Source organism: Uloborus diversus, chromosome 4, assembly GCF_026930045.1.
Source record: "Uloborus diversus isolate 005 chromosome 4, Udiv.v.3.1, whole genome shotgun sequence".
In the NCBI taxonomy this organism is placed as follows: Eukaryota; Metazoa; Arthropoda; class Arachnida; order Araneae; family Uloboridae; genus Uloborus; species Uloborus diversus.
In genome coordinates this window covers 135,841,844-135,869,500 of record NC_072734.1, presented here as the reverse complement: position 1 = coordinate 135,869,500, position 27,657 = coordinate 135,841,844, and the positions used below count along the sequence as shown (strand labels likewise).

Below are 27,657 nucleotides of genomic sequence, written 5' to 3'. Positions count from 1 at the left end.
CATACCGTATGTATGTTTTTTTTTTTTTGTTTGTCCACTCATAGCGTCTCACCTATTGAACCGATTTTGATGATTCTTTTTTAATGGATAGAGGATGGCTCAACTTAGGTCCCATTACTTTGTTTGACCATATTTGTTCTTTAGAAAAAAAGTTATGGGCAAAAAACAGTACATTTTATGCAATTTCCCTATTAAATTGTAGCGAAGTTCGCACTTTTCATCCGTGGATAACGGTGGCTCAGTGGTAGAATTCTCGTCTCCCACACAAGCGACCCGGGTTCAAATCCCGACTAGGACAAAGTGAATTTTACTAAAATTTCGTTTCTACTGTTTCCCGTATTTTCTCGAATGTTCTATTAATTTCTGTATCTTTTCAAGTCTGGAAAGTTCCAGCATTTTTTCAAGTTGTATATAAGGAGATGTAACGTTCATTCGTGGTTCTGAACAAAGATCTCGAGTTGAGACTAACGAGTATTCGCTTCATTTGGCTTTCGCATTGTCTTCGCTATCTTCATCTACGCGACAATAGGAAACTCATTGTTATAAAAGTTTGGTGCCATATAACTGTAACATTAATAGTAATTGTAATGATAATTTTGAATAAAGGTTTTTCTAAAGCAATACAGTGATATAGAGCCGCACTTCTTACTAAGTAACTTCTTACTTTTACTGAAATATCTACATTTACACTAAAAAGAATGAAATAAAAAAATTTTGAAAAAAAAATAGAACCGACTTCAAAATTGCTCTAAAAAGTGAAAAATAATTTTATTCTTTAAACACCATCGATAATACTTTTAAACATAATTTTTGAAGTTGGCGCAAAAACAAAAAGTAAAATCCATTGTAACCATGCTTCGTTCATATTTTTATCAAAAAATCATCCAAACTTAGGAACGAAATATTTATATCGTTACTCAAATATGCTGTCATCAACGCATAATGCATGTGGTAGTGAAGAAACTGGACATGGTTAAATTTATACTTGTAGTTGAGTTATGGCTGTGAATGATTTTATCGATCGTTTTTGCGCCAATTTCAAAAATTATGTTTAAAAGTATTATCGATGGTGTTTAAAGAATAAAATTATTTTTCACTTTTTAGAGCAATTTTGAAGTCGGTTCTATTTTTTTTTTATATATATTTTATTTGATTCATTAGAATCCAAAATAAAGTATAAAATACTTCTACGTACAAAATGCAAAATGTTCTCTTACTTAGAAGTTATGGTAATAAAGATGTTCGTAATACATTCGTATTTACAGAACTTATTGATTCATAAAATGATAATATTATAGTGTTCGTATTTTTTGCAGGGACATATCATTATTTATGTGTGACTGATAAAGTTTATGCGCAAAATTACAAGAATATGATCGTTTATATGTTTTTGGTCATAAATTTAAAAATAATTGGTTTGCAAAACTCTAATATTATTAAACGTAACCATATTCAAAACATACAGAACTCATTGTTTGAAACACGATAATCTGTAGTCTTTGAAACAGTAAACAAAACACAAATCGAAATTTTCTGCAGTATAATTTGGAGTTTTTTCGTAAGAATCTGTTTCAAAAATAGCGCCGTTTTTGCTTCAACGAAGCTTCCATTGTCGGAATTTTCAACACATTGACAAAAGACGAAACTTTAAAACTTGTTTATCAAATGTGTCAGTAGCAGAAAGAAGCCTTCAGTATTAGTCGATTGTGGTAGACGAAAGCAAAAGATTGCACATACAAAATTGTGTCATTTTGACATCGCCAAAATTGCCAAGCGCATCAGCATACCTGATTCTGGCGAAACAGATTAGTTTACAGAAATATCTGTCAAAAACATAAACATGCATGATGTAAATTTTTCTTTGTACAACCAGTATCATATTTCAACATGATCACTGTAGTAAATACTATATTACAAAAGTTTTTTTCCAAGTCTTTTCATGCCGGTCAGCAGTTCGATTCGCCAGATATTTTCACCGGTCTGTGGGTGCTGAGCTCACTGGATGTGTCAGGCGAATCGGAATAGACCCCGGGAAGGGCCGTGTCACCAGACACTGTTGTCACGAGGTACAGCGTTCCATCGGCCATCTGTTGAACTTTTCGGCTGACTGTCGGAATGTTTCGGGTTTCTGTCGTTTTACTTCTGCTCTTTTCTGTGAATGAAAATTTAAATTTAGGCCCACCAGCAGCATTTAAATTATATGAGTTGTTAGACACTGTAGCGGATCGTTGGCCCAGCGTTGGCAAACGGTTGGTTGGGTAACGATTACCAAAGCAGACAATGTCTACGGTTGGCCAACCATCTCCCAACCGATTGTGCTACTAGGGAATAGTACATTTGCATGGCATTCTACATCCCTTCATATTGTATGCAACCATTAAATTATGATCACAGGTAATATTAATTGATGTATAATATGCAATAGTAATCGGTAGTCCTACAGTTTCTGAGCTTTGTTGGGCCATCATTGGGAAAGGGGGGAGTGCCGAATTTTAAAATGTTGTCTTTTATGAGCTGTCAATTTCCACATATTTCATATATCCTTTACAAATTTCCTAATTTATGTATCTTTAAATGTATTGTACCCTGTTTGTGTTTGTTGTGTGACAATTTTGTACCCTGTTATTGTTTATAACTTTTTTTGAGTCAAATAAGCAGTGAGTTTTTCTGTGCCAGTATACATGATCATCTTTTCCAAACAAGAGTTTGAATAACAATTCATATTTTCGTTCGTTGTGCTAAGAAATTCATAACCGCTTTTGTACCACTGAGAAAAAGTGTAAACAAAGAAAAAAGAAATAACTCTAATTTGAATTCCGAAACTTTGAATTCAAATTATGTTTTTCGCAATCACGAGTTGCGACAAGACTCTGCTGGTTTGAGTTATTGTTTCTAGAAATGGCTCCCCCGCCCAAGCATGTCCCTCCTCCTGGGTGCTTACGTGTATATAGTTGCGTGCGTGTGTGTGTGTAGGCTTACGTGTGTGCACGTAGGCGTGTGTATGTGTGTAAAGGCGTGCGCGCGTAGGCGACTGTGTATGAGCATGCGTGTGTAGGACATGGACGCCACCGCCCAGCAAAAGTGGATTCCGGGGGAGAGTGCTCAGGACCAGCCGCGCCGCCGCCGGTGGACGGTGGTGCTGCAGGTCTGGTCCAAGCTGAAAAAGGAATCGGAACATCAAGGAATGTCAAGTGAGAACAATAAGCAATCGTGATTGCTCAAAAAAAAATCTCATGGTTTGAAAGTATTCAAAATTATCTCCCCTCAAAAAAAAAAAAAAAAAAAAAACTGGTTTATTCCCGGGCTTGAATCGGGTTTTTTTTCAAACGTTCTTTACATTTCTACCGGTAGGTAATCCGTCTGCCCCATATATTCGCGATTAAAGAATAACATGGTACATTTGTTTTTTTTGCGGCAGGAAGCATTGGAGTTTGTGAAGTGCTTCGGCCAATGAATATTGTACGGAGAAACGTCACTCGCATGTGAGACTGGCCCAAGAGTTTTCGCGAGGGGTGGAAATCTTTCAAAGATGAGTTTAACCTGGTATAAGTCAACAGTCGCATAGTACGCAGCATTTATTAGACGGCTATACGCACATGAAGCAGGCTGGTGCAGTTTCAGGGGAGTGTGTTGGGTTGGAACCATTGAGAAGGAATACTAATGGAGGGAGTCATAGCAAATGTCTCAATGAAATAAGCTTGGGACCCAATGTTTCCCAGGTCAGGTGACTTGTTTGGCTGGAGAGTTGTCGCGTTTTGGCACGCAATCGCTCTTTTAGCTTTAAATATTTTTCAAACGACGCGACGGCGCTTATTATGAAGTCGGGGCTACGAATCAGAGCAACTCTGGCTCCAACTCCTTTACCGCATAATAATAAATAAATAAATAAATAACGGATACAAATACAGGCCTATCATTCAAACTCCCTCTCCCCACTTCTTTTCGGATTTTAAAATATAACGTAACTGCATTTTTCGTGTATTTTGATGTTTATTCCCTGAAATGACGAGCATGTACAAATAGTTTAAAGTGTTCTGTTATTTACTGTAAATTTATGGATTCATATGTATTGTAATCAATGTTTTGAAATGATTTCATACGCAGGCTTACTAGTATTTAAATTGAAGCATAAAAATAGCAAATCTTTATTCTTGCGCATCTGCTGTTCACAGGAGCTTGGCGAGAAGATACTCGCCAACAAAGCAAATGTATTACACAAAACAGCCGTTAAAATAATTACTAGTTAAGTAAAAAGTGTTTTTATGGAACTAAAATGTTATTTGCACTCAAGATATACAATTCAGTGGGGCCATGCTCCATCTATACCTTCTCAATGGTTGGAACACATCTCGTAAAATCCCGACTTTCACCACGTGACTTCCACTCCTTTGGTGGATACACACGCAAAAAGGCATTGAAAAATCATTCTCATTCAGAGAGCGAAGTTACAGACTCTGTTTGAAACTTTTTTCAATCTCAGCCGAGCTCTTTTTACGAAAGAGGTCTCGTAGGCGGATTTAAGACTGAGTTCCGGGGGGGGGGGGTGGCAGGATTTTTTTTTCAGCAACATTTAAATTGCCCCCCCCCCCCCCATGTTTTGGTCTGTTTTCCTGTGATGCATAAGGCTATGCTTTACTTTGTTGTGTGTGTGTGTCGTTTTCATTAATGTGTGTTTTCATGCTGTCCTTTTTGAATTGACCTTAAAAGAGGTGACTGGTATCAAGAGAGTGACGCAAGGCTCCCTTTTAAGTAGGATATAGAATATCTCCAATTTTAGGGGTCCGGGGTTTCTCCCCAGGAGGAAATTTTGTAAAATGGATATAAAATTCTGCATTTTGAAGCATTATAAGGGTTAATTGGACAGACAAAAATCTCGGGGGAAAAATAGACAAATAACTTTTCTAAAAATGTTTTATGATTTAAATGTGCTTTGTAATGTAAGTTAATACTTTAAAAGAAATGCTGTACAGATTTAGAAAATATGTAACATGAGAGTAACATACTACTTATTAGAACAATTCATAATGTATATACTTGATACAAAATAAAATAGAAGCACACTTTGCTTAGGAGTCTCAAAGACTTGTCTAATTATTTTCAAGGTTTGGTTGGTTACATTTGGTGTTTTGACAAAAGAGCCCTAGTAGGCTATGCTGAGCCAATTCTTTTCAAAGATTTTGAAACATTTAATGATTAAGGCACCTCATTTGCACTTTCCAGTCTCTGAAATTGAGTACTAGATTATACAGTTGCACAGTATTATTCAAACTTTGTAAAAAAAAAAAAAGCTATTTTAAGTTTAAAAGAAAAAATAAACTATAGAATTTTCTCATTACAACAACCTTTTTTTTAAATTATTAGCAGTGCAGAAAACAAAAAGGAATAGAGGTAGTGTATCATTTTTTCTGGGCTAAACAGATTAACAATATGCAGTAGAAGTAAGATAAAAGCAATCAATACAAAAGAATTTCCAAAATACCATAAATTGATTAAATAAGTAGCAAGATATAAAACATGTGAGTCACAAAAAGTTATTTCAAGTAATATGTTACAAACGTAAGAACCATGATTTTTACACTTTTGATGCAGGATGTAGCAAGGTGCTGAATTTGACATATTTTGGCATTCCTCCCCCTACCATTTGTTAGAAATTTCAAAATTTAAGGTTTGTAGCCACACGTTTCCAAATATTCACGGTTTTCAAGCACTTGAAGATGAAATTAGTTTTTTCAAGCACTTTCCATTTTTTAAGGAACAAATCATGCAATTTTTTGCGAGTTACGGACCCACTTCAAAGCAGTGGCCCGAAGCTGTAGCTTGTTTATCTTAGAGGCAAATCCAGCCCTATATATAATTCCCTCTTACCAGCAGATTTTTGTAATTTTTACGAAAATTCGTCAGTTTTTTACGGTTAAAAGATTTTTACAATTTTACCAATCTGAACGTGTGAATCCAGAAGGTTCTTCAAAATCTTTCGTCTGTAACAACACAAAATATTTAGTTTTTGAAGTCATGCATTGAAAATAAATATTCTGAAAAGAAAGAAAACAAATCATAACAAGTAGAACGGGGGATTGCCTTTGTTTTAGAGGTTCTAATTTAAAAATAATCGTCAATTATTATAAGTGTTGCAGCTGAATGCATAGCTCGTTTAGCCTGTATTTTCATTTATATACTTGCCCAAATGGTTTTCAGTCCAAAATAGTGAATTTAGGCATATTTTTAGCACCCCAGTGCCAGCTGTACTATTTGTAGTTAATGTTTTTTTTTTCTTTTCTCCCATCAAGAAAGGACATTCGCTATTTTTTTCATTTTCATTGCACTATGTGTACTCAAAAAATAAAAAAAATAATCATTTTTTTTTAAAAAGATTTTCGAAGATGTATTGTTACTATTTAAAGTCCTCCCAAAACTGAGGGGCATTGCCCTCTATGCCCCCCCCCCCCTCCTATAAGTACACCCATGCCCTTCTGAACTAGTCAAAAAAGAAAAATAATGTTTTTTTTTTAATTTTTGGAAGATGTGTTGTTATTACATAAAGTCCTTCTAAAACTGGGGGGGGGGGCATTGCCCCCCTCTGACCCCCCATAAATTCGCCCATGAGTGGTCTCTTTCTACGGAGAACGCGTGGTTCAAAAGTGGCGGACAAGTGCAATTGTCATTTGTTTCAGTGCTTACATTTGAAAATAAATAATAACTTTCCATTTTCTAGGCACTGCTCCGCTTTCATTTGATTCACCCAAAAAATTTTGTAATAACATCAGTGTTTTTTGGCATCAGTGAGTTAAAGTTTGGTTTCTGAGTCTAATTGGGTTGGTTATCTATTTTTCATACTAACATGCAGCATATCTGTTTTGAAATTACATATATGTGCGTCAGGAATTTCAACACACAAACAATTTAAAACATTCAGAATATAAGGAACGATTCATTAAAAAAATGAAAAAAAGCAAAAAGGGGGAAAATAAGAAGAGATGGAGAAGCTAGAAAAGCAAGGAAAAACAAAAGTCCAGGAGGTCTCAAACTATGGTCCAAAACGACTGGATTTTGCTTTTCATTTGGCTATTTGCCGATCCAGTGACAACAAATATCCCACTAAGTATGTCACGCTTGTCCCAATTTGCTTTTTGCAGATTATTTTTCGCAACTAGATTATTCATATGATGTATTGAGGGGGAAAAAAGAGAGAAAAAAAAACTCTTTAATTTTAGGGGGAAACAATTAACCCCATTAATATATTTTATGTACCTGCATGTTATTTAATTTTTTCTTATCGTTTTTGAGTTTTATTCGTATGCACCCCGTGTTAATCCTTCCTCACATAGGGACACGTGTTAAAGATTGAAGCCATTCTTAAACTAAAATGAAACTTAAATTTCAACATCTAAAAGAACAATGTTCTTAGTAAGAAAACAGAAGCTATGCTTTATTGGATAATCCATAACTTTATAATGATTAAGTTGATAATGATGAATTCAAAAATTTAACTGTTTCAACCGAAACATTATTCCACTTGTTGTTTCAATATACCTTCAACAAAATAAAGTTATGTTCTTTTTTCCCTTATTATATATCTTTATACACAAATGGCTACTTCTGTATGTATGCATGTATGCCCGGGGTAATCTTCAAAACTACTGGTCCGATTTTAACCATTTTTTCATCATAGATAGCTACATTATCATTGATCAACATAAGAGATAATTTATTTCTAAAAAACTCAGTTTAAAAAAATTATGATGGAAAACAGTGAATTTCATGTAATTTCCCCATTAAATGATTAAATATAAAATCCATTGTTACAAAAATTCGTTGCTTTACAACAACAATATTAATAGTAATCATAATGAAGATTTTGAATCAAGGATTCTCTGGAGCAAGCATGAAGTTTATTGCTTTCTTAGGAATTTTATTCTCATCTACGCCAATAATCGATAACGGGACTAAGTAAAATAAGTAGAATTGATTTAGGCAACAGTGAGAAGATAGAAGGTGTTTATTGTGTAAAATTATTCGGGCTTGCAAAATTCGGGTCATGAAAAGTGATTGTACAGTAAATGAGCAACTTTTATTTTATAGGATGACATCCATTTTTCGCAATCACATAAGAGATTTTCACCAATTGGGCTTTTTAACATATAGGCAGAAAAGCCTACTTTTTCCTATTCTGGGAGAAACATTCTTTTCAAAATATCTGTAAGTTTATTAATTACAAACGAGTTTATGCATCAAACATGCAATAGAAAATCAGTTACTAAATATGTGTACTAATTTCTTAGAAATAAGAACATAGTAATAATTAATCATAACGATTCAATTATAACGTAAGGCAATTTTTTCAACTGGCGCTGTTTTTGCAGCCAAAGACTACGTAATAATGTTTCTCGGCTTTCACCATGTAACCAAAATATCGCCAATAGAAAAGAAACTTTAAAACCTTTGTTAAAATGTAAACTAGTCCGCTTACTAAATTAGGCAAATCTATAAACAGCACAAAATCTTCCATTAATTTGTCTTTGTGCACAATTTTAATTACTTGCCAAGTTCTACTATTTATTTCGGAAACATTTTGGATGAAAATGTTTAGCATCATTTTATGGACACCAAAAATATATCAGTATTTGGCGATAATATATTTTCTTGACGAAAATTAGTAGCAGATAGTTTTACAAAGTAGGGAGGAGGAGCATTATCCAAGGTATCCCAAAACAGTTACCGCACATTTTCGTAACATTTTAAATCGCTCCAAAAACCTACAATAATTGAATTTTCCCAAAATAATTAAAGCAAGTACAGTGAGATTACGGGCGGCTACATTTTTTAAACCGTTAATATTTCAATGGCCATATATAAATTTTTTTTAAACTGGGTTAAAAAAAAAAAAAAATTAACTGATTTTCTTTTAAAACAAGTGAAATTTCATATTTTGGAAATTCTTCAAATTTTATATGCTTAAATGTCGTTCGTTCGTTACTAACTGAATTATATTTCGTTCTTGCGAATTTTGTTACTTATTGCTACTTTACTTTTAAGGGTAAGGTACAATCTCGATTTTTAATCACGTCAGAGCGGGATGTTATAATTCTTTCAGTTAAAACAGAAAACGAATGAAAGTATCGATTGTTTCTCACAATTATTACTGACCCAGGCAACGCCGGGTATTTTGCTAGTATATGTAATCATTATACTAGCTATATATATAAATAATTTAACAATTCATCTGTAGCGAAACCTCCGTGTCGCAATCGTCTAGCGTGTTCAGCTGTTAACTGAATGACTGGTAGTTCAAGACTACCCGTGAGAGCAACAGGTATGTTTTGCAATATTTTTAAAAAAAAGGCATTCATGGGACAGGCCTACAGAAGCTATATTTTTATTGAATAATATTTAAACTTATAACGTTGAAGTTGAATAGTGTTGGATTGATAAATTTAACTGAAACTTAATTCGATTTGTTGTTTAAAAATACGCTCAACATAACTATAACTATCAGCATGAACGTATAAGTAACTATACGTTCATGCTATTTAACAAAAGCATAGCTTTTGTGGGCCAGTCCTGTGCCTATCATTTATTTAATTATTTAGTTTTTTTACAGTAAAAAAAAAACATATCACTCTCCCGAGTAATTTTGAACGACTAACCGCTGCGGTAGACCCAACCGGAAACTAGGGGCCCGGGCCTTAGGGGGGGGGGGGGAGGCGGCGACACTGACACAAAAAAAGGAAGGAAAGAAATAAAAAAAGAAGGAAAAAAAAGAAAGTAGAAAAGAAAAAAGGGGGGGGGACTCCTAATAAGAGAAAATGTAAAGATTAAGTATTTTTTACTCTTTTAGTTATTTACTATTGTGGCACTTAAAATCGAGTTAATTGTTTTCTAGTAAGCAGTTTGGGATGATTTCCCCCTTTCTTTTTCCCCTTTTCTTTTTTCGCCCCCGCCCTCCTTTTCTTTTCCCCCTTTTCTTTTTTTAGGGGGGGGCGGGAGGCGCCCGCCTTGGCTCTCTGCGGCCCTGCGCTGCAGACACTTCGCTTTAGATAAATAGTTAAACGAGTTAACTTTGAAGGTAGGCAGGCGGAAAGATTTTTTTTAATGTCGTTTCTTTCTAGTTCACTTTCGGCACCAACGTGCGATAAGAAGCATAGCTTCAATAATGAAGAAAAGAAAATAAATACAGGTGCATAAAACTCAATATTTAGGTGGTTTGGTCAATTTTTCTGACGGTCGTTTTAGCCAAAACAAAACAAAAGTAAATCATCGGTGGCACATCAAAACGTAGCTTAGTGCAAGATGTTTTAAAAATGTGAAATATAAGAGGGATTTTTTTTTTGCTAGCGGAAAATGCTCTGTAAGAGCTTATACTGCCTGAAAAATAAATCTTGGATGTACGAACAAACATAGTTATAATTTAGTCGATATCGATAGATAAAGAAAGCATTAAATTGAAGAAAAACTGTACTTACTTCCTTTGTCTCTTAACTTTAATTTCCCATTTTTACTCTTTTTCTTGTCAGTATTCAACATGTCAAATTTGGACTTCATACCAGTTGAATCACTGGAAGACCTGCGGGCTTTTGCTCTATTCACATCCGGCAAATTGTGGCTGGAATCACTGCCCGTTCTTCCATTTTCAAAAACCTGATTCCTTTCTAGATCCTGATTCTTGATAAATTCTTTCTGGCTTTTCTTTGATTTTAATTTCTCAAAATCCGCGTTCACATTCGTCTTCGAACCATGCTCAGCCAAGTGGCTAACATCGACGTAATGCGTCGGGGACACATGAGAATTTTTGGAATGGTTCTGCAATCGACGGAACGTAAGAATGATTCCATGCGCAATGTCTTTAATCTTAATCGAAGAACTTCTTTCCGTTTTCTTCGGTTTAGGTGGCGTCAGATCGAATCCGTTTTTGAAAGCAGAACTTGTTGTAGAAGCTGTTGAATAATAATGAGATTGCGAATCTGGTGGTAACCTGCTCAAGAGTCTTGACGTTCCATTAGTTGGGGTATGTACTGAACTCAAGGGGGAAGTGAACAAATGTCTTAAAGATTCCGGCGTTGGAGGGTTGCTCTTTGTTATTTTAATTGCTTTGCCGTTACTTTGCAATTTACTTCTTTCTTTTCTTCGGCGTATCAGACTAGGTTCTAACATGTGCGAGTCATAGTCTCGTAAGTTCACGTAAAAGCTGGAACTTCCGCAGCTGGATTGGCGACTTTGCAATGTACTCTGACCTGAGCAACTCGATGCATAGTCGCACTTTATGGACAAGGAGCACGAATCGGATAAATCTAAATCATTCATTGAGGACGATCGGCCATTTACATAATAGCTGTTCTTCTTCATCACAGACCAGCTTGATGCTTCCGAATCGGAAGGACAGGATGTTTCTTTGAACATGTCTTCATAGACATGAGAAGATTCAGAACACGGGCTTTCGTTTCTTACTGAACATGAAGATACGGAAGGCGTCTTATGACTCGAAATATTTTTCCTGTTTTGCTTAGAAACTAGTTTAGCACATAAAGGGATTTCAGACTCCTCTGAAAAGTCTTGGAACTCAACCCTTGGTGAAGCTGAATCTCGGACAACGACAGTTGGTATATCTGCTATTGATCGCCGCTTCGAGTCTATATAAGCATCGGAATCACTTGACTTTGCTACGAAAGCATTACTATTATATGAAAGGTCACAAAGACTTTTCGATTTATGTCTTCTTTTAATTTTTTCTTGCTCGTAATTCATGTTATTATCTTCAATGCCATTTATTTCATCTTGATCGTATGAAATTGATTCAGTTTTATCGTCAATTGAAAAACTTTCTTTGATTGTGGATTGGTTTTCGTGTTCTTTCTTCGAAGCAATTTTACCGTAACTTTTAGAAGAGCTCTCGTTTTCTGTTGCTTTATGTTTCTGTTTATGCCTCACATCGCCATTTGGTTTCGTCGACTTTTGACCATCAATATTGGCATACTCATTCTTTGAAGCATTTTTTGCTTTTGTGAAATTCACCCATTTGCTCATGCCAGGTCTTTGTAATTCTGAAGCATTAATATCTAAACCATTGTTTAATTTCAAAGTTTCAGTTTTAGAATTATGATTCCTTGTATTTGGGATAACTCCATTGCATTTGGGTTTCGAATCGCACTTAAAGCTTTCAAGTTCCGTTTGACTCACTTCTGACTTTTTAACATTTAACTGCTTACTTTCGTTATCTAACTTAATGTTTGAAGTCTTCGGTTCATCAGAATCAAGACGAATCTCTGATTCAAGTTTTGAACCTCGGTTATCTATATCACTTTGAATATCCCCATTTGGTAAATTTTCATGCTTCGTAGTCCAGTTACTTGTAAAATCGTCCGCTTCATTGTCATTATTCGATACAGCATTTGGGATGGAATGAAGATCCTTGTTAAGGAATTCTTCAGATTTGCAGAGCAACTTTATTTTAAAACCTGAAGTGCAAAATTGATTTGAATCCGCTTTTTCAACTGCGTCACTTTCCCTGTCTTCCGCAACGAATACTTCTTCTTTCGAATCGCAGAGATCATCCAAAGATTTAGACCGAAAGTCTTTTTTAAAGCTATTCTCTAAACTAGAGTTTTGATTGGTAGCAGCTTGCTCGTGGTCCGAAACATAGTGAGCTTCTTCCCACGTCGTTAAGTTAAAAAATGGGCTGTGAGTTTCATTATGAGGCTCAGTCCTCTTTGTAATATCCTCTTTCTTCCGTTGAACTGACTCTGGATGAGCTATAAATTGCACAGTGATAATTTTTTTCTCTTGGCTGTTAGTTGAAATATTGTCTTTTTCTGTAGAGCGGGGCAGGAAGAGAACGTCATTACTTTCGTATCCAGTTTTTTTAAGAGACTTCGATTTTTCTAAGTCAGCGAAGGAAATTCGATTTTTAAAACTGCTGTCAGGTGCTTCAAAATTTTGAAAATCTTTTTTCTGCTGTGGTTCTGTATCAGTTTTTGTAGCTTCTGACGCATGATGGCCGTTACGAGTCTCATCTCCGAAGAATTCCACATCCTGAAAAGTACCAGAATTCGATTCTTGATCAAACTCCATTTCTTGATATTCCCAGCAACACTCTTTTTCAGGAAAAAAGGGTTCATTTTTTCCTCTTGAAGGGCGTGGAATTGAAGGTATGCATCTAAAATCTTTTTGCAATTCTTTTCCAAAAGAACCTAGATAAATACATTGTTAAATTAATAACGGCTACAAACAAATATATAAAGCTAGATTGGACGCATATGAATGATTCTAATCTGTATATTGCAGAGATACAAAAATTATTCTAAAATAAGAACAATCTTAAATCTGTTAGTAACGTGTTTTGCTTGTTACTTCATTTACTAAACGTAGTTGACATTTTTCGCAAAAAAATATAATCGCAGAAAAATAAAAATATAAACTGATGGTACTAATTTATTATTTTATATATTTATTTTCTAAAAATATCAATGTTTTTTGCGGAAACAGAATGAGCTAAGGATAACAAACAACTATGTCGTAAAGAAACATGTATTAACCTGCTTTAAGCTACTAATTTGTCTTGTTCTTATGCATATAAAAATTACATTAAATGAATTCTTAAATTAACCTTTAAGGCCTAAGAACTGTGTTATAATGCTTTAATCCTTATTTTAAATGAAAAATTACAGCTTCTTTGAGAATAAATAAAAATAACACATTTTTTCCTTTTCTATTATTAGTAAAATATTAGTTTCAGCGTAACAGCTCAAGATTTTTCAGCTAAAGCTCGATCAATGATTTTACACAAGTGCTAAATTTTCAAATAAGAGGCGGTGCTCCTATTTCTTAGTCAAACGGTGCCTTAAACTACTAGAACATGACTCACCCAATGTTGGTGTTCATCTTTCAAACTGAAAAATGAATCGAAATTAATTTAAAACTTTGAGAGTTCGGCGAAAATCTGCAATTGGGAAAAAGTTCGAATAAACCTGAATCACTTCACGTTTAAACCAGGGCTCGAAAGTTCTAAAAATGTTTTATTCCACGTTAAGTACGTTAATCCAAAAAATATCTGACCAATTAAAACTTTTACATGCCCGAACATATTTTTAATTTCATAAAAGAAAACATAACAAAATATATATGTAAATCTGTTGCATTTTAGGACCCCACAGCTAGAATGCTCAGGACCGCGATTTTGGATTCTAACTCGAAAAAGAGTGAAAATTCTCCTTTTGTGCGGTATTTGTCACGTTTTCCCTGGTTTCGCTAATGTTTGAGAAAAATTTCTTTTATTTTTTGATCAATCTGAATGAAAGTATACTTCGTTATGCTAACAAACACAAAAGTCGGACATGATTCGAAGCTGCGTATAGTCTGCGAATGTTACTTTTTATTTTTATGCAGAATTTCGATCGATACAATAAACGAATTATATTTTTACTAAAATTAATTTTGAAATTTTGTTCAATTAGCTTTGTATTGCATACTTATAAGAAAAAAAGAATTATCGTTATCCGAAAGTAGATGTGAAAAGATTGCTGCACAATTAAAGCAAAACGCTTATTTACGCATTTCACGTGGCATTGAAAAAAGTTTTAAAAAGTGCTAAACTGACAATACTATGTTTTCAATAAGTAATTAAAGCAAAGAAAAAAAAAAGAAATTTTTTTGTGGTTAAAAAATGAATAAATAAATAAATGACAAAGTTCCGGATCTCGGGGTTTTGAAATTGTGGTGTCATACTGTACAGATATATCAGAAAAGAATTGTCAAAAACATTATATGTAATTGAAAATATATATACATCTGGTGTACAAATAAGTCTTAAAGGATTTTTTTTAAAGCAATTTTGACGCTTTACTGGGAAAAAATGGTTTTATGTTCAGTTTTCGAAGTATTGTCCATCGTTGGCCACTATCTTTTCCCATCTTTCTGGCGATTTTCGGAAGCCAACTCGAAAAAACGATGCGTCTTTTGATGCAATCCACGAATCGATCCAATTTTGGATTTCTTCAAAAGAGCAGAAGTGCTGATCCTCAAGAGCATGTGTCATCGATGAAAACAAATAGTAGTCGGAAGGGGCAATATCTGGACTATATAGTGGGTGGAATAGGATTGCCAGTTTCAGGATATCGAGGTATGTTTTGACCGGCGGCACAACATAAGGCGAAACGTTGCCAGGTTGCGAAATTACCTTGTCGTGCCTCTCCCTATATTGTGGCCGTTTTTCCTGCAGTACTCGGTTCAAACGCATGAATTGAGTTTAGTATAGTTGTTTGGACACCAGTCTTCGTCCAATATAGCCTCCAATTTGGCATCTTCGAACTTTTGTGGCTATCCATCGTGCTCTTTGTCATTGACATCAAAATCACCACTTCTAAAACGTCTATACCATAACTCACAAGTGGAAATCGATGAAGCACGTTCCCCGTAAAGCTTTGGTTTCCTAGGAGCGAACTCGCCGATCGTCGGCGTCGCTCCTTGCTGAGGCGAAAACTTGATTCTTCTGCGCATGCGCTCCCGAGCTAAATCGATGTCGTGAATGACCACGCCGGAATGCACTTGACTTTAATTTCAGCGTCACGGCGAGGAGCGACGTCGAAGATCGCCGATTCACTCCTAGGAAACCAGGGCTTAAGCTTCTTTCAGCATTCGATTGCCTTCAGTCGCACTTTTCTTTAAATGGAAGCAGAAAAGTGATCTTTCCGGCAAATTGTGTTTTGTTGGCACAAAAGTTGACATGTTCAGAGCACACAAAAACTATGTTTTTTCTACTTCAGCGAAATGTCACATACTGAAAATGAAAGCCTAACGATGAGGTTATAAAATGAAGATAGTTGCAACATTGTCCGTTTCGATTTAATGCCAATGACCCCATCTCTTGAAAGTCCTTTAAAACTTATTTGTACATCAAATATATATACATTTCTCCTATCTATTAGTAAATATGAAGTCACGCACAACGAGTCAACTCGTTGTGGCAATTGAGGCGTAACATTTATAGACGGTATATGCATATAAGGAGCGCAAAAAAACTTTTAATAAGGTGGCTTCTGTTAACTTGAGCCGCGAATTTGGCATTGCTTACTTCCTTTTGGGGTAAGACGGAAGGATGATTGAATAACTCACCACGATTTCTTGAATTGTTCGTGAGTTGGCATTCTATCTTCTGTATGTTTATTTCTTGAGAAGTATCAGATAAAGATTCGGAACTAGTCTCCTCCGGATCCGAAGCATTTAATTGGTTGTCCAGTGCAATGGTGTCTGGATCGTCTTAAAAGCAAAATAATAATAATTAAATCTTTAAATCCCCAAATTAAAATAAAATAAATTTAAATCCCCAAAAACTTTTTAACATTGCTAAATTGAAAAAATAATACTAATAATGTAACACAAATGAAATTACGCTGGAAAAAGTCAAACATTTTAAATGATAAGTGAAGCAACGAACAACTCCTAAGTTCATGAGAAGTAACTTTCTTTATAACATACGAGTACATTATCCTTTGTGATTAAGGAATAAAATACTTTTAATATTCATATCCCGTATAAACTTGAATATTATACTGAATATGGGCTCATTTAAACTCTTTTGCGAACTCAAAGCCAACCTTTCACTCTGCTCTCAATTGAAAAAACATATCGTCACAAAATCTCGATAAAAAAACGGACCATTCAACAAAATGTTCAGCTTTCAACAATATTAATGCAAAGTCTCTTTTTTGAGTGTACGCATTTTCAGTATTAAGTCATTTTTAAATTTTTAACTCCACGCATAGAAAAACTATACGGGATAATGAGCGCTCCTTGATTTTCAAGCGAAATTATATATGTATAAAAAAGGGGGGGGGGGCGAGGGGTAAAACAATTAGTTTTCCAAACAGAGTAAGGCCCGCATTAGCTGTTTCTTTGCAATGAGCAATTCTTCATTAAGAGACACTTATATGTACTTTCTGTGTGTGCTCCTTTACTCATTAGACTCCTACTTGATGCAAATTTACCATTTGAAAGGACTTTTATTTTTGTGAACACAATTGATGCACGAAAATAAAGTAATGATTTTAAATTGCAATTTGGCACATCAGAGATGAATTAGACATGCCGTTACAACACCAAAAGCCATGTGGTGGTATCTCTACTAGTTAAAAAAAAAAACATAACCTTCACCTTTTGCGGATTCCGCATTGATATTTCTTAGCAACTCACGTGCTGTCCACCTTGTCTAGTGGTCAGAGGAGTTTGACTGCGATAAGGCGGTCCCGGGTTCGAGTCTCTTCTCTGCTTGGACATGGACGTATACTATCTCTCTCTTGTCCTTTCTTTTTGTAAATGTGTTGTTGTGCTGTGAATGGTTGCCAACCCTATAAACGGGTCCTAATGGCATGTGTGTACTGTGGAAGTCGGACTTCACACCGAATAACGGTACAACAAATGGAAAAGTGAAGCAGCGCACCCCAAATTCCAAGATTAGTAAACTTAAAATCCCTATTTTAACAGTTATAGAAAAATGATAGTTAAATGAAAAATATTGAAACAGATGCGATTGTTTTAAATAACTTGTGTATTATTTAATCTCTACAATTAAAATTTTAACACTCCCCCTCCGTTCAGTTTTCTGTGCAATAGTAGTACAGTCGGACTCTGACTTAACGAACCTCTATTTAACAAATTTCGCTATTTAGCGAATTTTTCTTTTTTCCCCGACTAAAATGGAAGCAAAAACAACCTTTTACCGAATAATAAACCCCGAAATAACAAATTATTTTAACAGTCGAAAAAAAATTTCTTTTGTTCATTTGAGTTAGGAAATATTGGATTGTTTTCCAAATGTTACATCCATATTGTCCGAAGCAGAAAAAAAAGAAAAAAAAAATTTCTTGGAATCAGCCTTTTTTGACGGGCGAGGGGACAACCAATGAATAGTGATTCTGATGAAGAAAGCGATAGTGAAACTCCCATTGAAACTTATTTTTTCAAATACATTACATGGTCTGGAAACTAAAAACATATCTCATGCAATAGGCTGCAAAAGGCACAGTATTTGTTTCTCCCCATAAAGTCGAGAGAGAACTATCACATCGACTACGAGTCAAGTATCAAGCATCTATTACTCAGTAGTTAAGAATTTCAAACTAACTAGCGTGTCGTGAAATGCTGAATAAAAAATGTACACTTTCTAATAATGGATTTTTTGCACTGTTGCTAATTAGGGGTTTTAGGTAAGGTAAATGCAATTAAAAAAAAAAAAAATCACTCCCCGATATTACGAATAACCCCGATTTAACGTATAAAAGATTCGGGCCCGGTAAATTCGTTAAATCCGGCTCCGACTGCATGTTACTTTTTTTTTATAGCATCATAAGATGATACAGCACCAGTAGTAGTGCCCGTACTAGAAAATTAAAATTTCACTTGGTTCGCTTGTATATTTACGAATAATGGATGATAAATGTCTCGTCAATTTGCTATGTTATGATCGCTTCGAGGTTGTTAATGTTAGCTATGTTATAATCGCTTAATCGCTTCGAGGTGCTCACCCCTATGCCACGAACTAATTTTGTGCCAAATTTCATGAAAATCGGGCGAACGGTCTCGGCGCTATGCGTGTCACAGACATCCAGTCATACAGACTTTCAGCTTTATTATTAGTAAAGATAAAGATGAGTAAATTTGCACAGAATTGATCATTCAAAGGCTGCTGGTGCCGATACAGACATCGAACACCCACATTAACGTGACGCTCCAATTTCATCTTTAAAAGCGCCCACATGAACAAGCCCCAACAAATGGGAGGGTGAACGATATTATCAAACAAACTCAGTCCGTTTGCAATTGTGGTCTTACTAAAGGTCATCCTGCTAAACGACAGACCAGAATGGGCAGCACCGATGTCATAAATTCGGACAGCTATTGTCACCTTCAACGTGACACTTTGCCAGTGCGGAGTGGATGAGCGTTCGACCGTGGCCTTCAGGAAGGTAATCGGCCCTTGTTTGGGTGTTTGTTCTTCGGATCCGCGGAAAACAATAGCAGTTGTGTGTGGAGCCGTAACTCAGGAGCACGTTTTAAGTTCTGGGAAAGCCATTTGCAAATGGAATGTGGCATGAGATCTGAGGGAAAAGTCTGAAATGAAAATCTCGCGGTTGGATTTTTCCTTGAACCTTGTTAACATGCATCCAAACTCACTTTATTTTCTTCTGTATGCTCCACAGATTTAAAAATTAAAATTTAAAGATTAACATTTTCCAGTTAATTACATACATATTAATTGCGAGCATTTAAGTTACCTAGAATTTAGTAACGCAATCACAAATCATTTTTCCAAGCCACAATTTTTTCCTTGAACCTTGTTGACATTTATCCTTCTGCATGCTTCCCAGATTTTAGACGCAAAATTTAAAGATTAAATTTTTCCAGTTAATTTCGTACATATTAATTGCGATCATTTAAGTAACCTAGAGTTTAGTAACGCAATCACAAATCATTTTTCAAGGCATAATTTTTTACTTGAACCTTGTTGATATGTATCCTTCTGCATGCTTCCCAGATTTAAAATGCACAATTTAAAGACCAGCAATTTTCAGTTTTCTTCATACATAACTGCGTGCATTTAAGTAACTTAGAATTTAGTATCTTCATCACAAAGTATTTTTCTAAAGGGTGCTACAAGAACTATCTTTCTTTGTCATCAATGTAATGTGAGATGGAATTTTTTACTCTCCTCTTTTGCAACTGCTACAAAAAGCAGCTCACCAGGGAAACGCACAAATAGTGTTACTACAAGGCTTCCAAACGATTTGTCCCTAGGAGTAAGGGGACCTCAATTTAAAAAAAAAAACAAAAGGAGAACGCTATCTTAAATTTTAAAAGTTAAAACTAGATATGCATTGATTAATAGACAGTAATCGGTAATCAGTCATTTTTTTTCTAGAACAAGAAGCTATGCAGAAATAATTTATTACATCAAACCAATAGTTTCGAGGACAAGCTGTCCGTACCCCTATTTGGTTTAAAGTTCACAAACAACCATGGTTAGAACGTTAACAAGACGTTCATATTTAGTTTTAGAAAGAAAAAAAAAGAATGCTGATGGACAAAAGAGATTGCTTGGAAAACTCAAAATGAAATTAACTTTTATTGGTTAAAAGGGAAAAGAAGGACCTTTTTTTTGAAACTTTTTAGGGACTTTTAGGTGAAAAAGAAACCAGTTGGGAATATGGTGTTCCGAGGAATTTTTTTTAAATAAGTAGCATTCGAAAGCGCATAGTGGAACTCTTTTCTTTTTTGATACAAACTATTTATCTCCGCCCTTCCGTTATCAAGATACAAGATCTTGTAAGTTAACACATTTTGAGAAAAGTTGCCCCCCCCCCAAAAAAAAAAAACTTTGATTTGTATTCTCTCACGGTTTATTTCGTTTTTCCTTAGTCCATTATAATATGTACATATACCAAGTTTCAATCAAATACGTTTATTAAAACGAGCTCTAAGTAAGTTTAAACCTGGGAGGTAGAGTTGGAAACGTGCTGATTTTGGACCAAAAAAGTTGAAGTCAAAGTCTAAGGCTCAAAATTATAAGAGTTTGAGTTCATCATTTCCCGCAAGTCTGTCAGTGCTTGAGGAGTCGGAGTAGGACTGATATTTAGGTAAAGGAGTCGGAGTCGGTCAGATGCTCTAAAACTTTCAAAGTTGGTCATTTTCCCTCCGACTCCTCAGTCCTGGTTTAAAAACGGTAACTTTAATTGAATCGATTGTTTCAAAAACCAGTCAAACAACAAAATTGCTAATTTCAGGAAAACATTTATATCACCATATTAAATTATTCGATGACGATTACAATATTGTTTATTGAAAGAAATATACTTAAATATGTATCCCTTTTTAGTTTAAAACACTGTAATCCTTATAGAAAAATTTTAATACAAAGGTAAAACTGCTTTTTTGATATTTTAGATCCTGTCGTTTGAATGGTTTTTGAAATAAACGATTCAATTATGATCATGGTGTGCACTTTGCATAGGTGGTAGGTCGTTTCATTACCAATATGCGATTCGATGAATTTAGCTCTGAGTTTCCGACTGAGGCTGATCCATTCCGGCTCAGAATCCTTTTTCGCCTTCTTTTTACTGGATTTGGGATTTCCAATCTTTTCGATGATCCTCACATCTCCATTAGGTTCTAGAACATCCGTCGGCTTCTCCGAGTGATTGCAGACTGATGCAGGGTATTCTGCAAAAAATAAAGGCATTTTCATGTATTAAATACTCAGTATCCCTACGGGACTACGTAACTAAGTTATTAAATCAGTTTTTAGCATATTTGTGTTCTATCTCTCGATTAAAAAGGAGAAGTTCTGGCAAAGAAATTGCTGACGTACGGCTGTGTAAGGCCCAGACGAATCTATAGCATTTATAGACATAAAATTTAGTACAAAGCTATTTTGAACCCAGGGAGTCAACCCTCCGAAGTGTGTGTGTGTGTGTGTGTGTGTTTCACGTATCACATTATAATTTCAACTATTATTATGTTATTAGTTTTTCATACTACATTTTTACTTAAATTGCTTAAAAGTGAAAAAAGAAAAAAATCTCGCACAGCCTAACTTTATGCACCATTTTTAAAAGCTCTCTTTTTCTTCTTCACGTGAAATTAATTTTAAGCTCTTAAGTTAATTAGAAGAGGAAGTTTCTAATGTAGTAAAAATCCTAAGCTGCTCTCAATTCACATTTAAACTTCTTCAACCTCATTAGTTTCCTAGCAGGCCACGAACTAAGGATATTGAATCAACCTTCGGGGGTTGGCGAGCAGTAGCGAGCAGGGGCGTAGCCCCTTACTCCTATTTAAAAAAAAATAATAAAAATAAAAACGTCCTCCTTAAATATTTTTGAGAAATGTTTTATGTAGGACTTTAATTTCTTTCCAAAGGTGTACTAACGCACTGTCTGACCTCCGATGAGATGAAAGTTTGACTTTTTTACATGTGTGTTAGCCTCTAAATTAAGCAGTCTCATTGAAATGAACAAACACGCGAAGCAAATTTTTCTTTTTTTCCCCCTCATTTAAAGACTCTTCTGCCGTGTGCAGGTAAAGGGTAGTAACTGCAATTTTTTTATTTTTAATTTCTTTGCATTTTTGACATCTATTGTACGTTAGCTTTATTGTAAAAGCTTGCTTATTTGGTTTCCGTTGGAAAAAAATCGTGAGAAAAACGACAAATTCCAAGATTTCCTTATGGTTAATATTGAATCCGACACACATTTGTTCAAATATCTCGAAAAATAATTTCTGCAGATACTGCCGTTTACCTGCACACGGCAGTCTTCTTAACTGCATCTTGCAAACGTGGGCAGACAGTATACAATAGGTTCAAAGTCAGGCGGTTCTTCTAATTTTTAACCGACTTCAAAAAGGAGGCGGTTATCAGTTCATACCGTATGTATGTTTTTTTTTTTTTTTATCCACTCATAGCGTCTCACCTAGTAAACCGATTTTGATGATTCTTTTTTTAATGGATAGAGGATGGCTCAACTTAGGTCCCATTACTTTGTTTGACCATATTTGTTCTTTAGAAAAAAAGTTATGGGCAAAAAACAGTAAATTTCCCTATTAAATGATTAAAATGATATTGTAGCGAAGTTCGCACGTTGCATCCGTGGATAACGGTGGCTCAGTGGTAGAATTCTCGTCTCCCACACGAGCGACCCGGGTTCAAATCCCGACTAGGACAAAGTGAATTTTACTAAAATTTCGTTTCTACTGTTTCCCGTATTTTCTCGAATGTTCTATTAATTTCTGTATCTTTTCAAGTCTGGAAAGTTCCAGCACTTTTTCAAGTTGTATATAAGGAGATATAACGTTCATTCGTGGTTCTGAATAAAGATCTCGAGTTGAGACTAACGAGTATTCGCTTCATTTGGCTTTCACATTGTCTTCGCTGTCTTCATCTACGCGACAATATGAAACTCATTGTTATAAAAGTTCGGTGCCATATAATAGTAACTGTAATGATAATTTTGAATAAAGGCTTTTCTAAAGCAATACAGTGATATAGAGCCGCACTTCTTACTAGGTAACTTCGTAGTTTTATTGAAATATCTACATTTACACTAAAAAGAATGAAATAAAAAAAATTTGAAAAAAAAAAAAAAAAATAGAACCGACTTCAAAATTGCTCTAAAAAGTGAAAAATAATTTTATTCTTTAAACACCATCGATAATACTTTTAAACATAATTTTTGAAGTTGGCGCAAAAACAAAAGTAAAATCCATTGTAACCATGCTTCGTTCATATTTTTATCAAAAAATCATCCAAACTTAGGAACGAAACATTTATATCGTTACTCAAATATGCTGTCATCAATGCGTAATGCATGTGGTACTGAAGAAACTGGACGTGGTTAAATTTATACTTGTAACTGAGTTATGGCTGTGAATGATTTTATCGATCGATTTTGCGTCAACTTCAAAAATTATGTTTAAAAGAATTATCGATGGTGTTTAAAGAATAAAATTATTCTTCACTTTTTAGAGCAATTTTGAAGTCGGTTCTATTTTTTTTTCAAAATTTTTTTTTATTTTAAAATGTTGATATGAAAGTACAGATTTACGAAACATGGTTAAAGAGCAAGTATTTTATACTTTAATCATCTCGATCTAGGGGAATGTGGGGTAAAGTGAAATGGTTAAGTTAACTGAGTTTTTTCAAGTTGAACAAATTGGAATTTTGTTTTGAAAATTACAGTACATAAAGAAAGAACATTGTATCTTACAATGAAACTTGCGTTGAAACAGTATTTTTTATTTTTTTGCAGTAAATTTCAGTTTTCAGAAAAAAGTGGAAAATTTTCACTTTTTTTGTTCATGGGGCAAAGTGAAAAATAAAATATTTTTCTAATGAAATATTTTTTACTCGATTATAAAACATATTTTTGATGAAAGGTATCAGTAAATAAAAGGTTGAATGAATAAATGAAAAGATAATGAAACAATACTGCCGTGTGCAGATAAAGGGCAAACTTTAAGACTGCAAACTTTTCATTTTTCATTTTTTTTTTTTGAATTTTTGTCATTTTATGTACTTTATCTTTATTGTACAAGTTCGCTTATTTGGTTTCCGCTGATAAAAATGCGCGAATAAGGCGCCTAATTCCAACGTTTTCCTATTGTTAATATTGAATCCAAAACGTGTTTCTTCAAATATCTCGAAAACACATTTCTGCAGATACTTCCGTTTACCTGCACACGGCAGTATAAACGAATAAAAAAATGAATAAATCAATTAATATATGAAGAAAAATAAATGAGCGAGTAAAATAATGAATAAATAATAAAATAAGTGAATGAATGAATAGATAAGTGAATTACTAAATGAAGGAATGTAAATGATTTAATTAATTAATGAAAACGTAAGTGATTTATACTAAATGAACTAGCTGTACCCGACGAGCGTTGCTACGCCAACAAAAAAAATACATCATTATACTGATTGTCATGACAATCGGTTTAACGGGGCAGAAGTTGCTACTCTGCAGTGCCACCTGGCGGCGAGTGGCTTCAATGAGCATATTATGCACCTTCTCCGTGGAAAAATACATATATATAGCAATTTTCATAATAATCGGTCCAGGTATCAAGTGAAGCCGTGACTATACTCAAATTTTGTACTCACGCAGTTTGCAAGATCAATCAATCGCTAAAAATATCAAATAGAAAAAGTTTTAAATCCCCCCGTTGCATGAAAAGCCATAAAACAATAAAGAAAGAATTTATTTGTTCAAACTCAAGAAAAATGGCAACAGCTAACTTCTTATCAATGAGATCTTGCACGCGAATTAATTTCTGCAGCCGATAATTTTATTCGTATTTACCCAATGGATTGTGACTTAAATTGGAATAAAAAAGGAACTATCGATCGAATTTTTTTCGAACTGGTCTATAAACATTCCCAGTACCAAAAATAACAAACGGTGAAAGTTTCAGCCAAATCTGCCGGGTAGTTTTGAGTTCATGGATGACATACAGACAAACATTCATTTTTATATATATAGATAAGTGAGTAAATAAAACAAACTATTTCACTTTGCCCCATTCACTTTGCCCTGTATGTTTTTGACTAATTAGTCCAGTTGCATACTTAAGGTAAAAGACCCTCCGTGGGAAATTTCGTGAGGAAATTGTGAGACCAATTCTAATACATTCCTTATGGCCTATATAACTATGCCTCACCGGATGTTTTGCTTGAACCTGTGTCAGATGGCCTGTGTTACGTCATGAATCCAAGATGGCGGCTGCACTAGATATTGATGAAAATTTTCGGTTTTAACTGATTTTTGATGCATATTATGACATTTTTTCAACTTATCTTATATATTTAACATTTTAATACAATTATATTTCAAATTTGAAAACTAATTGCCAATTTAAAATAAGTTATTCATTTAGTTTTTTTTTTTTGTTTAGATGCAGATTTTTAGTAACCAGTAACAGTTAAAAAATATTTTGGAAAGCTTGTACGATAAAATCAAATTTATTATTCCAAAAAACCTGTAAAATAATTTGCATACACGCGTTTTGGGGTTATAAGGAGCATTTTTTTTCAATGCAGAAAGAAATTTCAACTTTCGATGCTTAATATTAGATATAATAATAATTTTATTTATGTACTCAAATAATGAGTGATTGATTTCATTATCTAAACTCTGATTTTAATTCAAAATATAGATTTAAAGGTAAACAAACAGTTCTTACTTAAAGATCTTCATCTGAAGCGTTATCAAATATCGCTTTGTTAGCTATGATTTTCACATAAGTCCTCATCATCTTCACACACAAAGTTCAGTGATTGAGATTTGCATTTACATGAAACAATTCATTTTCCTTTTACGCAGCTGCATCGAAATAGTTTTAAAATGGACCTTTTAAACAAAGCAGCTAATACACTTTTCTCCATTAAAAAAAAATTCTTTAACCACATTCAAAAAGAAAAAAAAAATAATTAAAATTAATAAGCTCAAGGAAAAAAACCGTTTGTTTTTCCCCTTTTGCCAAAAAATAATTTTTAAAATGAATTAATGTATTTTCCAAAATAAATAAAAACAATAAAATGTCAACTTAAAAAATAATTTTCATTGTCAAAAAAAAAAAAAAAACCTCTGCGCATTATCTTTATGTAGAAACATAAAGGACTTCGAGTTTATCCGCCGAAAATTGAAAACATATATTAAAACTTTAAACTGAAAATAAAAACAAGTCATATTAACAAAAATTAGTTCACGGTTAAAACCATGGCTGCCGAGTCGGAGTCAATCTCATTTTGGGATAAAAGTGTCAGATTCGTTAGTCGGATGTATTTGGAGTTGGAATCGGTCATTTCCCTTAGTGTCCGCAACTCTGCCAATGTTTGCAGAGACAGAGTCGGAGTCGGACTTATTTTGAGATAAAGGAGTCGGAGTCGAATATCCAAGAAAGTCATTAGTCAGTCATTTTTCTTCCGTGTATAAATTTTTCCCAAAGCTACGAAGTCAGAATCGAAGTCGGGGAATCGGAGTCCGACTTATTGTCAGGCACAGGAGTCGTAGTCAGGTGCCCCAAAATTCTCGGAGTCGGGAGTTCGTCGTCAAGAGCTGCTTCGAACAAAATTTGTTTGTAGTAAATCCACTTTCAGGTACGGAATCTATATTGACTTTCAGTTTCCCCGTGGGCGCTAATGTTAAAGGATTTGTACTGTTCAAAATGGAATAGAAAATTGTTCGAATCAAAAAGATATTTTATATGCAGTAAACTCCCGTTTATCAGCGGAATAGGGTGGCATGGTAAATGCGGATAAGAGAAAACCGCGGATAATCTGAATAATAGGTAAAAAACGTTACTGCGCTGTATACAATAGCTAAAAATATGAATGACATTTACACATGTAAATTGTATTTAAATGTAGCTAAAAACATTGCTACATTGTATCAACGAACATTGAATGCAAAAAAAATGTGTAAAAGTAACTGTACATGTTTTTATCAAAACCTTTTTCCTACAAATAAAACTAATTCGCCTCTAAGTTCGGAATTGCCTTGAATTTCCCCGTAGGCGCTAATATTAAAATTTTTTTGAACTGTTCAAAATTGAAAGAAAAATAGTTCCGATCAAAAAGTGAAATAAAGGAATGGGGTATCCTTCCCGAGCTCCTTCGAACAAAGAAAAATTTGCTCGAATCGGACTATTCACTCAAAAGATATTGGGGGGTTGGGGGGGGGGGGCGACAGACATTTTCCACCATCTCAATACTCTACTTTCTAATTTTGAACTTTTCGATATTTATCAAATTATTTATTTATTCATTTAATTTTTTTTTTTTGGCTTTTTGTTTTTCGTGATATTTTCAAGATGCATTAAGCCTTCTTTCATGCTTTTTTCTTCATTGTTACAGCATTTGTTTGTTTTACCTTTTTCATCCACCATTAGACAGTGGCTGCAGCGCCCCTATTCGCAACTCCAACGAACTATAGGGGGCACTGCAGTCACTGTCTAATGGCGGACGAAAAAACTAAAACAAACGCACGTGGTAACGAAGAAAATGCTAATAAGCCCAGTAAATTTAGTTCGTATGCATGATTTTTTCGCTTTATTCTTTTTAAATTAATTTTCAAAGTCTTGTTGATATTCTGGCCCACGTAGAAAGAAATGAAAGTTCAA

At 34.4% G+C, this 27,657-nt stretch overlaps 1 protein-coding gene across 2 annotated transcripts in view; it reads right to left on the bottom strand.

The window, feature by feature from the left end:
• Positions 1-1,146: 1,146 nt before the first annotated feature.
• Positions 1,147-27,657, bottom strand: part of LOC129220240 (uncharacterized) — a 108,569-nt gene continuing 82,058 nt past the window's right edge. For both annotated transcript variants that reach the window (XM_054854607.1, XM_054854608.1), the window contains 4 exons: positions 21,013-21,201; positions 16,102-16,245; positions 10,461-13,181; positions 1,147-2,152 (listed from right to left, as the gene is read on the bottom strand). In XM_054854607.1, coding sequence (XP_054710582.1) covers positions 1,947-2,152; positions 10,461-13,181; positions 16,102-16,245; positions 21,013-21,201 — 3,260 coding nt within the window. In that variant the 3' untranslated portion in view covers positions 1,147-1,946. The remainder of the gene's footprint in view (positions 2,153-10,460; positions 13,182-16,101; positions 16,246-21,012; positions 21,202-27,657) is intronic.